The 14,328-nt window shown below is 39.5% G+C and overlaps 2 protein-coding genes across 2 annotated transcripts; both read left to right on the plus strand.

Annotated features, from left to right (window-relative positions):
- Nucleotides 1–903: 903 nt before the first annotated feature.
- LOC149049898 (uncharacterized) lies at nt 904–9,151 on the plus strand. The gene is made up of 3 exons (XM_089195559.1): nt 904–1,083; nt 7,316–8,442; nt 8,573–9,151. Exons 1-3 carry the CDS (start codon nt 993–995, stop codon nt 8,642–8,644), a joined length of 1,290 nt encoding a protein of 429 aa, XP_089051685.1. The 5' UTR covers nt 904–992; the 3' UTR covers nt 8,645–9,151.
- Nucleotides 9,131–13,841, plus strand: LOC113668334 (NPC intracellular cholesterol transporter 1). The gene is made up of 4 exons (XM_027184221.2): nt 9,131–9,622; nt 11,028–11,843; nt 12,109–12,383; nt 12,997–13,841. The coding sequence occupies exons 1-4, from the start codon at nt 9,518–9,520 to the stop codon at nt 13,313–13,315; spliced, it is 1,515 nt and encodes a 504-aa protein (XP_027040022.2). The 5' UTR covers nt 9,131–9,517; the 3' UTR covers nt 13,316–13,841.
- The last annotated feature ends 487 nt before the right edge of the window (nt 13,842–14,328 follow it).

The following is a 14,328-nucleotide window of genomic DNA, read 5'->3' on the forward strand; positions in this document are numbered from 1 at the left end:
GTAACCTCTATATTATTCTCATTCTGATTATTCTTGTTCTCATTTGATATCAGTGTTGTTGATTGGCGTATCAAAGCACTTTTAAGGCATTAATTTATGAAAAGAAAGAAAAACAACAACAGCAACTCTAAGGAAGCGTATCTAGTAGTATGTTGCTCGTACCAATCAGATCACCGCATTTGGGTATGTATCTCGCACCAATCAAATCACATGTGATCACAGCATTGGGCCATATTGTTCCTTGTGTCCGACACGTCAAGGAATTAGGGTGACACAGTGTTGCAATAGAATTAAAACAACATTGACACACATTAAGAACGACACCAACAGAGAATTGTAAGCCCATCTAGCCAGTAAATATTATGCGAGCCAGCGACCGTTGTTTGGTCTTGTCACGCCACGGGGGAGAGAGCATGTTGCGTGACGAGACCTAGCAACGGCTGCAAAGGAGACTACAGTAAGCGTGGCACCAATGCGGTTTAATTTCTGCTTAAAAGTGTTCGGACAACAGCGCAAATAGACCACAAAATACCAGTGTCTAAGTTTATTTCATGTAAATTGGAAAAGTCTTTTTTTGTTCTCTATCGAACCATTTTCGTCGGAAACTTTAAAAGTTTTAACTTAAAATGCTCTTTTCATTTTACAAAATTAAAAGAAATTCGTCATTCAAAGTGTTCCATCGCAACCCACCCATCCAAAAAAAAAATCTTTTTTGCAGGCGTAGCATACCTATGTTATACATTATGCAACAGTGTCAAAACCCCATGCTGCAGGCGCCCAATTCCTAATTATACTTTGAAGAAAGATCTCCCGCTCTCGCTCATCATAAGCCAATCAGGCAAAACTTGATTTCCCGTCAGTTTGGTATTCGATTAGTCTGTAGTGTTTAAATGCAATCCCACAGGGCCTATCCCCCACGAATAAGCGATATCAAAATTGAATTCTGAATGCTCAACACTAACAAATGCGGATGATATCTACTTTTCCGAACTATGACAGGCCTGAGGAAATTAGCCGTGTTCATTGGATTCGTTCTTTTGTTAATTTTAGAAGAATCGACGGCGCGAAACAATAAAGATAACGGTAAGCAGATATCATCCTTGGTATAATAATACTGATTGTGTTCAAAATTTCGCTTAAAGATTTTTTCGAAGACTTGGTTAATCGGCTTCAAAAATAAGCTAATTCAATCCTTATTTCTCGCATCTTTTATCAGTCATTTTTTACATTCTTGATCCTGTATTAGAAATTCGTTGAAGTAGATAAAGAAACTTTCAGGAAATGTTTCCAAATGTAAAATAATCAATGCAACCACTTCTCCTTGTTCGCTTGTAACTAAATTGCTTTGTGAGAAAAATTCCATTCGATGTTAAAGCGTTTAACTGTTGCAAAGTACCACAGAGAAACGAAACTAAGTTAAGATGTGCAAACACAACTTGAATAATGTCAATTCTTTTTGCCAAAGACTTAAGTCGAATTTCCTTCTTTAGTTTTTAATGCGCAAATCATTTAGCTGTGTCGTAAAGTACCACAGAGAAACGAAACTAAGTTAAGATGTGCAAACACAACTTGAATAATGACAATTTTTTTTGCCAAAGACTTAAGTCGAATTTCCTTCTTTAATTTTTAATGCGCAAATCATTTAGCTGTGTCGTAGGTAAATCTCGTATGCGGTCTGTCCGTCGTTCTTTGTCTTTCCTTTCTTTAAGAGTCAAGTCATCAAATGAAATTGTATGAGGGAAATATTGCATTATGAAAATTACAATCACTGATGATAAATATTTGTTCATTTCACTTTTTGTAACACCTTTTGTTGCCTGGGTTTAAGGTTTCAAATCTATGCGTGTATTCGAAAGTTATTTCACGCCCTAATAATATACATGAAAAAATTACTCAGTTCTGATTGGTTAAGGTAAATGTAGTTTTTATGTAATTCAGTGCAGAAGAGGGTTGATTCAGTGCAAATAAGTAACAAATCAATAATCAAAGAAACTCACAGATAGCCAACCAAATGCGAGCCTTGAATGTCACAACATTTAGATCCGTTGGAAATTTGCGAGGGAAACAATGGCCGGCTTTTTAAGTACGTTTTCTTTCGTCACCGCAACAACAATACAGCAGCTGAAAAACAGCTCTAACAACGAAAACACTGTGAAAAGCACTACTTTTTGGTTATCAGTTTGGAAAAAGTGCTTTTTAGAGAAGAGAATTCCCAAGGAACTCGAAAATTACGAGCCGACCCAGCTTAAGTGCCACTCTCGCCAAGAGCAGTCCTCTCGACTTCCCGTCGGAAAAAAGTTTTCTTTTATTTTTTGCCCATGAAAAGGGTTTAGGACACATGTTTCAAAAATAGTTTAGTTCTTCTCCAATTCTCTTTTTTTGCGTCGCCACAAGCTAAAAATCATTTTTGGCCAGACCACCTCTGTGAACAGCGATCGAAAGTGTCAATTTCAAAGATTTTGTCCGGCGCGCAGCGACTGCAACAATGTAGCTCACGGAATTCTATCCTGCTACAAGTTACAAGGTGTATTCAGTTAGTTCACAGACAAAATATGGAAACTTCAGCTGAAATATTTTTCATACCAGCGTAATCAGAGGAGACCCTGCTCTTCGACCTTAATTTACATATCAAAAATTCACTACTTTGTACGAAAGAATTCTCAAAATGCAGGCGTTGATCGGGCCGAAAAAGCATATCAGTGCATAGTTTATACACCAATAAGGTCACGGATTGCCTCAAACCCGCGGGTATATCTCTAGCTTCCATCCACCAACTTCTTAAAAACAACGCAAATCCATGTGTTTGCTCAATTGCGCTCGTGTCAAATACATTTGCATGATTCTTGGAATTGACCAAGATCTCCTTTTGACAGTTCAAACTTCGTTCGTTTATCTTCTACGTTGAGAACTTTAGGTTTTCACAGCAACTGAATGGAGATTAGATGCCGATTTGTCCTAAAACGTCGCGTAAACGTGATCGGAAGGCGCCTTCTCGATAATTTACGTTGAAATATCAGGTCATGAATTATGTACACTGAGGGAAGATCAAAATTAAAGAATAAAATTTGGCACTCTGGTCATAACAGATATACCGCGTTGCTTAAAAGGACACAAAAACAAGTTAAAATAGGTTGCAGTGTTTATATTTACAAAACAACACGCATACACTCTGAAATAATTCTTGCAGTTTCTCCCGAGATTTAGTATACGGAACCCGATGAACTAACCCTCCTTTCCGCAGATTTGTTTCCATCACTAATGATGTTACGCTCTTATGGACCACAACGGTTTTGAGCGACAAACTCGACATTTCCCTGCGACCATCAAAATCAACTGGACAAACCCGGCTTGATATATTGCGTGACGTGATTGTGCAAATTTTCCCCCTTGCCATATGGCCTGTTTCTCGGGTTCTACAAATTGAAACCAAAATTAGTAACAAATTAGAATCGAAAGTTATTAAAATGGACTGAATTACATTTTAATGAGAATTTTAACTTTTAAAATGGTTTACTTGATTCATGGAAAGAAATGATTGGAGTGGCTTTGGATATTTAAGCCCTGATTTCCCTCCTGGGACGACGTATTGAGTTATTTGAAGTACTACCAGCTATCCAGCGAAATCCTCGATTACAAGTTAATTTTGTTTCGTTCCGGTCAGTTTGACCACGATATGGAAAAAGATATAACAGTTATTGGTATGTTCTAAACATCTGAACACTTTAAGAAACATTAGAAATGCGGTGGAGGTACTTGTTAACAGCCACAGCACAAGGGAAAATGTGAGGCAGTAGAATTTAAGTTGTATTCGAATCACATGAATAATATATTTACAATTTCTCGAGAGTGAAGGCTATTATCTAACTGAAAATTGGTTCGTAAGTGCCTATCTGGGCTATCTGCAATAGCAGACAAAACCAGAATTCTCTTGACAAAATCAAAGGACAAATTGTGTCATGACGAATTTTTGTCTCGATTTTTGCATCCGCTTAAAACTTCAAAACTGTCAAATTTCTTAAGAGCTTGATCTACTCATGAGACCAGCTGGCATAGTTTACCAATGGACTCAAACTCCAGTTTCAGGATTCATCGGACGTCGTTTCAAAGTTTTAAAATCCATGAGTTTCGCGACAAAAAAAGTTAATGCCTTCCAGGTAAATTTTAGTGAGTTCAATAACAAGCTGGTGGCAGCTTTTACGACAAATGGCGTTGAAAACTCAGTCTCCTTTCCCTGCCTCACATTCTTCTTTTTGCTCTGGATGCTAAAAAATACTTTTACTACATTTCCAGTGTCCTTTCAGGTGTTCTGGTGTTTAGAACATACCACTAACTGTTTTATTTTTTCCAAATCAGGGCTGAAATACCCAGAGCCACTCCAATCTTTGCTTTCCGTGAATCATGTAAACATTTAAATGATAAAATTCTTATTAAAATGTAAAATTCTTTATCCCATTTGAATAACTTTCGATTCTCATTCGTTAAATTAACTAATTTTGGTTCTAACTCGTAGAACCTGCGAAACAGGTCGTATAATAAAGAGAAAAGTTTGCACAATCACGTCAGGCAATATATCAAGCTGGGTTTGTCCAGTTGATTTTGATTGTCGCAGGGAAATGTCGAGTTTGTCGCTCAAAACCGTTGTGGTCTATAGGAGCGTAACATCATTAACTTGAATGACGGAAACAAATTTGCAGAAAGAGAATTAGTTCATCGGGTTCCGTATACTAAATCTCGGGAGAAACTGCAAGAAATGTTTCGGAGTGTAGGCGTGCTGTTTTGTAAATATAAACACTGCAACCTATTTTAACTTGTTTTTGTGTCCTTTTAAGCAACGCGATATATCTGTTATGACCAGAGTGCCAAATTTTATTCTTTAATTTTGATCTTCTCCACACTGTGCATAGTTGTTCATGACCTGATATTTAAATGTAAATTATCGAGAAGGCGCCTTCCGATCACCTTTGTCTCTTTGTAAATCACGCAAGCGCGCAAGCGTTACGACCGATCACGTTTACGCGACGTTTTAGGACAAATCGGCATCTAATCTCCATTCAGTTGCTGTGAAAACCTAAAGTTCTCAACGTAGAAGATAAACGAACGAAGTTTGAACTGTCAAAAGGAGATCTTGGTCAATTCCAAGAATCATGCAAATGTATTTGACACGAGCGCAATTGAGCAAACACATGGATTTGCGTTGTTTTTAAGAAGTTGGTGGATGGAAGCTAGAGATATACCCGCGGGTTTGAGACAATCCGTGACCTTATTGGTGTATAAACTATGCACTGATATGCTTTTTCGGCACGATCAACGCCTGCATTTTGAGAATTCTTTCGTACAAAGTAGTGAATTTTTTATATGTAAATTAAGGTCGAAGAGCAGGGTCTCCTCTGATTACACTGGTACGAAAAATATTTCAGCTGAAGTTTCTATATTTTGTCTATGAACTAACTGAATACACCTTGTAACTTGTAGCAGGATAGAATTCCGAGAGCTACATTGTTGCAGTCGCTGCGCGCTGGACAAAATCTTTAAAATTGACACTTTCGATCGCTGTTCACAAAGGTGGTCTGGCCAAAAATGATTTTTGGCTTGTGGCGACGCAAAAAAAGAGAATTGGAGAAGAACTAAACTATTTTTGAAACATGTGTCCTAAACCCTTTTCATGGGCAAAAAATAAAAGAAAACTTTTTTCCGACGGGAAGTCGAGAGGACCGCTCTTAGCGGGAGCGGCACTTAACACTTTGCTCGAGCGATTCTACGCCAAAATTAAAAACAAACATGGTTGAACCTCGCAAACGACGATTCATTTGCATCGAAAGTGATTCGGACAAAGACTGAACAAATCCTTGAACTGTTTAGCCGGACTTTGAACTTTTTTGCGCCCAAAGATGTGAAAATATCATTGCATATTATTGTTTTGATCGTACGCGGTTGTTTTGATAGAACGCACGGTTTGAATAAATTCATGATTTTTGCACTCGATGCGCGCGTTTTGCTTTTGCATAATTACGATAAGCTATCTTGTATTTTTACATGTGTATTATTAATACCTAATCCCATGATTTTTCTCGTGCAATTTGGAATAAATAAGCATATGTTAATTGCAGAAAGACCACAATTGGAGGAATTCCACAAACTGTACTGGCCCTTCGGGCTCGTGTAATTTTGTTAGTCTTTGAAAAAGTCAACTCGTGCTTATTTATTCCAAATTGCACTAGAAATCATGCGATTACCTTTACGAATAAAGCAGTATTTATTAACTCCGCTCTGGGAAATTTCACAAAATTCCTTAAGTTTCTCAACCAATCCACAACCAATTGAAGAAAGGTTATTGTTCTGGAGGAAAGCCAGCAAAATTTAAAGTCGAAAACAGGTTTTAGTTCAGCTTTTTTGTGTGTTCACAGATTTTAACTGAATTGCTCATTGGAACTTTCTATTGGTCAGTTGGTTCAGTAAGCTTCTCTTGAGCGTACTTGGAGTCTGCCCTCTCATCGGCTCCTTTAGAAAAATACTTTTGTTGCAGTTTTGATTACTTGGTCTTGATAGTGTTTACCGAAAAGCGCTCTATGGAATCAATTTGTTGACCACGGTGGTCATGAGAGGCGAGAATGTACGCTTCCTCGCTTGATCTCACTTAGCCAGCGAAAAGGCACTAAATTGTCATGACCAGCAGTGGCGCAACTTGAAAAGTGAAACCCGCGGGTTTCGAGCCGGCGAGCAATGCGAGGGTGCGAGAGGTGTGCGAGGGGGTCTTTGGACCGCGGGGATCCTCATCATATCTCTCGTGCCAGATCCTTCACAGACCTCTCGCACGTCCGCTTCGTTCGCCGACTCTAATCGCGAGCACTTGTCACGGGGATGGTTAGGGTCTGGAGGAGAAACAGCCTGGGTAGGAATCTACACTATACCTTAACGACTTAGGAAAGAACGGTGGTTATAAACCACAACACACACGAAGTTCAAGTGGAAAAGTTGGTACTGAGAGCTATGGGACTGCATGCAAAAACATTTGTCGTAGTATAAGACTATCAATTTACTTTCGGAAAAAGTTAGACTCCCTTTCGAGAATTTGGACGCACTTAACGCATGCGTTACTTGTGTCGCCGCCTAGTTTAAGGCAAAGTCACTATTAATATCAAAGCCCTCGTGTGGCAAAACGAGGGTCCATGGAAAAAAAAAAAAACTTCTTTATCTTCAAGTTCTCATAACTTACTAAACATATTGCCTAAACTTTTTTCCGTTAAATAGATCATATGAACATTACAACTAACATTTCGGTAAAAGACTTCTATTTCGCTTGACTCTTTTTGAACAGGTAATGCGCATTTGAGCTCAAAAACGCGGAACCCTTATGGTAAACAGGGTGACTCAGCTTCGGATGAGAAAATCTTTTTGGTCCAGTTTAGTCGGAGCGGTTTAGTGTGGCAGAATGAATTTAAAAACCAGTACAGAGAAAAATTCAAGGATCTTTCAGATCAGATCGAAAGAGAATTCAGTGACCACAGCTCGTTTAGCCAAAGCGGCGAGATCCTCACCTGGCATGTCTCTAGGCTGCAGCAGAACGAAAGCGAAGTCATCATTAACTTACGCGTGCGCACCACCACGCACATGTCACCCGAGAAATTGTCGACCATGGTGTCAGAAACTAACATGAACAATACCGTTATTTATGTGAAGGAGTTAACCACATCGATCTTTCCAGAGTCAAGCACGTCATTTCTGGCACATTTGTCGTCTTCAGTCATTCTTCAGACGTCGTCGCAAACACTGGATGCGCCTACAACACAGACAACATCACCGATGTCAACCACGCCCCGATGGACCACAACACATTTTTCACTCACGACAGTGTCATCAACGTCATTGATCAGCCCATCTTTTTCCGAAAAGTTTATGACTAGCTCAGAGGTCCATGTAATAGAAGAAGACCCTGCCACAGAAGACTTAACTGTGATCGTCCCTACCGAAAAATCACCAATTCAAACGCAACCAACAGTACCGGAACCTTCTATTAAGTTTGTGGTCTCAATGAAAGTGGGCTCTTACAACTACACTCCGGAAATGGCAGATCCAGAAAGCGCCGTTTTCAAGAAGGTAGCTAAAGAGATAGAAAACACCTTATACGAAGAGTTATGCCGGAAGAAATTACTAGACTGCATCGCTGTTGAAGTGTTCAAGCTCGAGAAAGGCAGTGTAATTGTGTCCTATAACGTCCATATGGCTTCTTCGACCAATTACAAACAGTCGCACGTAAATAACGTCATCACTGATTCGGCGAATAGTGGCCAGCTGGGACGTTTGAAAGTGAGCGATGTGGAGGTGAAAAAAGGAGATAAAGAAGAGGAGCAAAGCGATAGTTCATCGTCACGTGTTTTCGTTTACGTTCTCTGTGGAGTCGGTGCCTTATTGGTGATTGCATTGATCATAGCTGCCATTTCTAAGGTAAGAAAACATACAATTTGTTGTCATCCAAAATAAAATCATTCACGTCGCTGATTTTGCGTTACTCGACTTCTACTTTAGGATACTTCATTTGCAGCATGTAATAACTTATGTATTTTTCTTCTTTTAGTACTATAACCGAAGAAAGAACTCCGTCCAAGTTCTCGAGGTTCCCTCCAACAATGGCGGCTCGGGCCGTTAATCATTCTGCAATGTGTGTTTCTGAAAATGTGAACAATTGATCCTAAATGTGACCTTTAACTAAATTTTCCGGTTTTCACTAGTTTATAATTGTTATAATATCGAGGTAGAGTAAGAAAAAAAAATCAAGTGTTTGATTTCTAGATATACATTTTTGGTGAGCTGCTCTTCAAAGGAAACACCGAGACAATCAAGCTACTATTGTCGACTTAGAACACATTTTCCGGTAGGAGCGTGACACTTTTTCGTGAGGTTTACAGACCCTGCAGTTGCTGATCAATCGAAGAAGAATAGGATCTCATGCTATCTGCTATTTCTAAGTTTTTGTGGTAACAACGACCTCCACTTTTCATTTCGTAGAACTGCACAAGAACAAACAGCACGTACCAACAACTTGTTTCAGTCTTACGCAGCCGGTTATAGAGGTTAATTTGGTAGGAGGGAGGCTTGGGTCGAGTCTTCTGAGAATTTCATGCATAAAATTAATAAACGAAGTAACAGTATGTTGCATCAGTTTTATAAAAAGAATATAGATATAATTACCTGGTAGCACGATCTTAACAATGATCGGGACCCTATTCAAACGCTAGGACCTGAATTTAACGCCTCGGCGTTTATTTCCAAATTTACGTACAGTTTCATGCTGGCGTCACCCGCGGCGTTCATATGAAGCCGGTATTTATAAACGGGGTCCGGTGTTTGTCGAGAAAATACGTAACTGCGAAACAATTGCCTGCTTCGGATGTCAACTGACTCTATCTCCATTTCGGGTGTCGCATTTCAAGGATTTCATCATTCGTGTGATGGTGCATTAACCAATCGCTTAGTGGAGTATAACAGAAAAATCCTGCTAGTCGAAATCGATACAAATTGAATGACCCTGCATCTTTGTACGTGCGCTGGAAACAAAGCCATTGGAATGACGTCCCTTCAATCAATTGTGCTTTTTCTGTGGTTGAGTACATTGTGCATAGCCCAGGTAAGCCTAAAGCGTTGTTTGTTCACATTTCTCATCACTTCTCAGTTTTAAGAGCTGAAGGTTAACAAAAGCAAAAAAAATCGATCGACGCGTTCGCTTCTGTGGGGCTTGTAGGGTCGCTGCATGGGAAGTCGATCTGAACTTATGTCGGCAGTTTCCACTAAAACTTATTTCAGAGATATCCGTTGACATTTGAGTCTTGCCCGTCCAAGGAAGAGTTCGAAGTGGGTCAGCTTTGAACAGATAACAGCCGATGTATTTTTCTTGAAGGTGAGGAGTAGTTCCGACGTGGTTAAAGCAGTTTTGAGTCGGGTCACGCGATGCCCTCTTGGATTAGTCTCTAAGATCTCTAAATTTCACAAAGTCAAACTTTAATTCGTTGATGTTTGAATCAGCTGTTAACGTTAAAGGCTTTGAACTATCAGTCTCGATTGATTGGTGTACTTTAAGTTGGATTCAATTCAGATCTGCTGGTGGTGGTAATCTAGGTAAGCTCAATCTGAGAGGGGAAATGTCACTCAAATTGCTGAGTATTTTTCAGCAGTAACCATAATTAAACGTTTCAGAGGCTTTGACATGACGTGTAGCCTTTCGAGAGAAGTGAAACATTTTTGAATAGCTTAGCTCGACTATCAACGAAGATACTCATCAATGCTAATTGCTGCTAGGATCAACAAATTCACTCCAGACGCTGCAAGGATAATCAAATTCGTTTTGCTCCCTGCCAAGATCCGAAAATTCCTTCGAATTTCTGCTAGGATCGGCAAATTCATTCTAGACGCTGCAAGGATCAGCAAATTTGTTTTGCATATGCTGCTTGGATCAGCAAATTCTGCCAAGATCAGCAATTTCATTCTAAATGCCGCTAAGATCAGCAAATTGGTTCTGTACACTTACAGAATTCTAATTGCTGTTAGGATCAGCAAATTCATTCTAGACGGTACTGGGATCAGCAAATTTGTTCTGCATATGCTGCTTGGATTAGCAAATTCTGTCAAGATCATCAATTTCGTTCTAAATGCCTCTAAGATCAGCAAATTCGTTCTGTACACTGATAGGATTCTAATTGCTGCTAAGCTCAGGAAATTCATTCTAGACGCTGCTAGGATCAGCAAATTTCTTTTGCATACTGCTTTGATCAGTGAATTCTTATGCATATTGCCAAGATCCGCAAATTCGTTTTGATTGCTGTTAGGATCAGCAAATCCGTCCTTTTCACTACTCGGAGTAGCAAATTCGTTCTTCGGTCTGATTCATCCGATCTTAAATTAAACATATATGAAGTGTCTTATTTAGCGAAAGCGATTTAAGGGGTTAATTTTCAAGCTTTGTCCTTCAGTAGAGGATCAAAAGACACTTATTTCTCCTGGGGGCGAGACATTCAGTTGTAATGATCTTGTTTCAGAAAAATTTCATAAACCACACGAAGGGCTATTGCATCTGGTATGATCAGTGTACCACTGACGATAAACCACTCAACTGCTTCTATAACGGACCAGCTAAAAATTTAACCGATCCAGAAGGCGTGCAGATACTGAACAGTTTATGTCCAGAATTAAGGGGTCAACATACTTGCTGTTCGACCGAACAGCTGGTGGCGTTGGATGAGAACTTGCAAACGATACTGGAGCTTACCAATCGTTGTCCTGCCTGCTGGAACAACATTAGGAGGTTGTACTGTCAGCTGACATGCAGTCAAGATCAGTCGCTTTTCACGAATCCCAATCTTGTCATCCCAGTGTCTGAGGGGAGAGAAGCCGTTGTCGGGGTGGAGTACTTTGTATCACCCCAATTCAAACAAGGTCTGTTCGAGTCCTGCAAGGACCTAACCCTTGAGGGGTACACGAACTTAAAATTGTTCTGTGGTACGATAGGCCATGAGAGGCCTGAGTGTACCCCAGAAAGTATGATCCGTTACATGCAAAGCACGGAAAGTGGACTGGCACCATACGCTTTTGATATCTACTTCCCTGACATATTACCAAGAAACCTGTCGTGGATGAACGAAACTACTTTCAAATGCAACAAGCCTTTTATCGATCCGCAATCGAACAAGACAGCAAACGTTTGTACCTGTCAAGACTGTGTCGGCTCCTGTCCGAGGCGATTAGAACAGTTGATCATAACATCCACGCAGCCCACTCCGACAGGGTATCGCAGGTATAGAGACGACAAGTGGATTCCTTTTGGGCCAATGTTTCACTTGGAACTCTTAAATCAGGTACAGTTGATACCTTAGAGTATGAACTAACTTAAATTAAGCTTGTACAAAATTTCACGTACTCACATAAAATTTTTCAGAGGCCAGACCCGCGAGAAAATTAACCGTCTTCAGTCTGATGATCCCTTCGTGCGTAAAATTTGAACAGCAACTCTTTGTCCCTAAACGTTTCATTTGACTCTGTATATTTATGCAAACAGTAGTCTTAGGATAAGAGGCGGAAACAAATCTCCATATCGTATTTACCATTTTTTTCTTTTTATAGGCCCTAGATCTTCAAAATGCTATCACAAACTTAAAAGTGCCATTTGGGGATTCCAGCGTTACCTTCGCGGACATTTGCTTTAAACCGACGGGTCACCTACCTTTTGCTCCTAACACGACCGAACGATGCGAAATCCAGAGTGTCTTCCAGTATTTCCAGAATAACAAAACGAAGTTGAACAAATGCCTTACTGCCTTAGGCTATAATTGTAGCGATCCAAGCGTTACTGACTTCAAAGCTGCTGACTTCCACGATCACCTCTTGTTTTGCACGAGGTAAGAAATCCTGCGAGCAAGTGCTTCTTTTTCAGCTCAACAAATCAAACCGCGCAATTCAGGAGTCTCTTCTTTTCAAACTTGAAACAACGGTTTGTTGCATTTCGTTTAGTTTTATGCTTTACCATGGTGCTGCTGATTCTAGAACACTTTCAGCGGTTAAATAGGGATTTTCAAGTGTTTTAAAAATGAAACCTTCAAATTTGTCAGCGAAAAGAACGTATATAACTAATGTAGTTCCCAGTCTTCTTTGCGCTAACGCCAGTAATTTGGTGCGCATGTCTCCTCGGGAACGGTCTCGTTCTGTTTGACCAAGACCCTTTCCGTAAGATACCTAGTACTTGCGGGTTCCCCACAGATGTGTTTTAGTTTAGGTTCGCCTTTACCTTAAACAGACTTAATTATCGAGACATAGATCAGCATTGAAAATTATAAAAACAGATTGACACTGAGAGAATATCAGTCAATAACCTCTTGTAGAAACAGATAGATTTCCTCCAACTTACTCTCTTCTTAAAGTAGACTTAATGGTGTATTTCATACAAAATTCAACATTATTGCCACTTACTCTTCATATACTAACTAACTCCATTGTTTTTTTTTTACATATTAGATACCCCTCGTGTTCAATGGATTTGCGACTCAAAGAACCTTGCATCAGTGCGTTTGGAGGTGTTATAAACCCTAAACTTGTATTGGGTGGATACCCGTACGATGTATACCAAAACGCTACAACCCTAATGATTTACTTTGCAGTAAATAATTACAAAGACGAAAGCAAGCTGGCAGAAGTAATTACTTGGGAAAAGGCCTTCAAGGAGTTCATGGCAGATTATGTAAATAACACCGCGCACGCCAATCTCACTATTGCATACTTTACACCAGAATTGAGATCTAATGACGTTGAGGTCCAGTTTGACCTAAGGGCTTAGTCTATTTCGTCAATCGTTGCACTAATTACGAACAGGGTGAAGCTATTTTTCCTTGAAAGCGAACGGTTATAGTTTTGACTTTCCGCGCGTCTTAGGTGACTTGGCTTAATCCGCTGCTCTACCTTATGTATGCATTAGCTGGCTCTTTAAAGCTTGTATCTTTGTAGCTGATTAGTTGATATGGTGGTGTAGAGTAGTTTTTTTTTCGTCAACCATGCTAATCTTTAAGGTTTCCTTTAGAAGCTTTGAGTGAAACGACGGGGGTGGTCTTAGAGAAGTGATCAACAAGTATATCTATCCACCAATTTCAATACTGACAATACCCAGCGAACAGTTTGTCTACACAAAACTGTTCAAAGTGTGGATTGTTAACTTTCTGTTTCAAAAAGATTTTCTGAACTCAAGTACAAACTAGAAAGAACAATCGCCCAAGTTATAGAAGTGTATAAATCGAATGACCCTTAGTGTTTCAAAGTTATAAATGTCTAGAAAATGGTTGAGTAAAATCAGCGTTTAATAGTGTTCATTCTGTCTAGTTTTATCAATACTGTGCACGATGGCAACGGTGAGCAACATTTGACATATTTGCCGGTATTTCTTTGTGTGGTGGAAAATTCAGCATTTAATTCTTTTTTGTCTTATGTACCTTAAAAAAGCTTGAGAAGCCTCCCTCACTGCTGTGTTTTGTCATGTCACGCAATGCCCTATGGTAAGGAGATAGCGTTTTACGTGACAGAACTGAACAACGTCTGCCACGTGGGACATGCAATACATAGAATGTTGTTTTTCCATAGGATCTTACGACAAAAACTAAATTAAATTTCCTTAACAATTTTGAACAAAATCGGATTTTATAATCCATCAAATATTTTTGTTCGCGTGCGATTGGTCGAAACGCATCCGAAGATATCACCCAAGTGATATTGCCCAATTTTCAAACCTTACGTCCATTAGGATCAGTCTTCGTTTAAAAATTAATTCGAGATGGGAAAGCGTTTTATGTTAGTTACAGA

Source organism: Pocillopora damicornis, chromosome 2, assembly GCF_964200805.1.
Source record: "Pocillopora damicornis chromosome 2, jaPocDami1.2, whole genome shotgun sequence".
Classification (NCBI taxonomy): Eukaryota; Metazoa; Cnidaria; class Anthozoa; order Scleractinia; family Pocilloporidae; genus Pocillopora; species Pocillopora damicornis.

Bases quoted from the DNA above. Each gene is read 5' to 3' on its own strand.
- LOC149049898 (XM_089195559.1), top strand. From the start codon at position 993: ATGACAGGCCTGAGGAAATTAGCCGTGTTCATTGGATTCGTTCTTTTG. The intron at 1,084-7,315 runs GTAAGCAGATAT...CTTTTTGAACAG, and splicing joins GCGAAACAATAAAGATAACG to GTAATGCGCATTTGAGCTCA. The intron at 8,443-8,572 runs GTAAGAAAACAT...TTCTTCTTTTAG, and splicing joins TCATAGCTGCCATTTCTAAG to TACTATAACCGAAGAAAGAA.
- LOC113668334 (XM_027184221.2), top strand. From the start codon at position 9,518: ATGACCCTGCATCTTTGTACGTGCGCTGGAAACAAAGCCATTGGAATG. The intron at 11,844-12,108 runs GTACAGTTGATA...TTCTTTTTATAG, and splicing joins ACTTGGAACTCTTAAATCAG to GCCCTAGATCTTCAAAATGC. The intron at 12,384-12,996 runs GTAAGAAATCCT...TTTACATATTAG, and splicing joins CACCTCTTGTTTTGCACGAG to ATACCCCTCGTGTTCAATGG.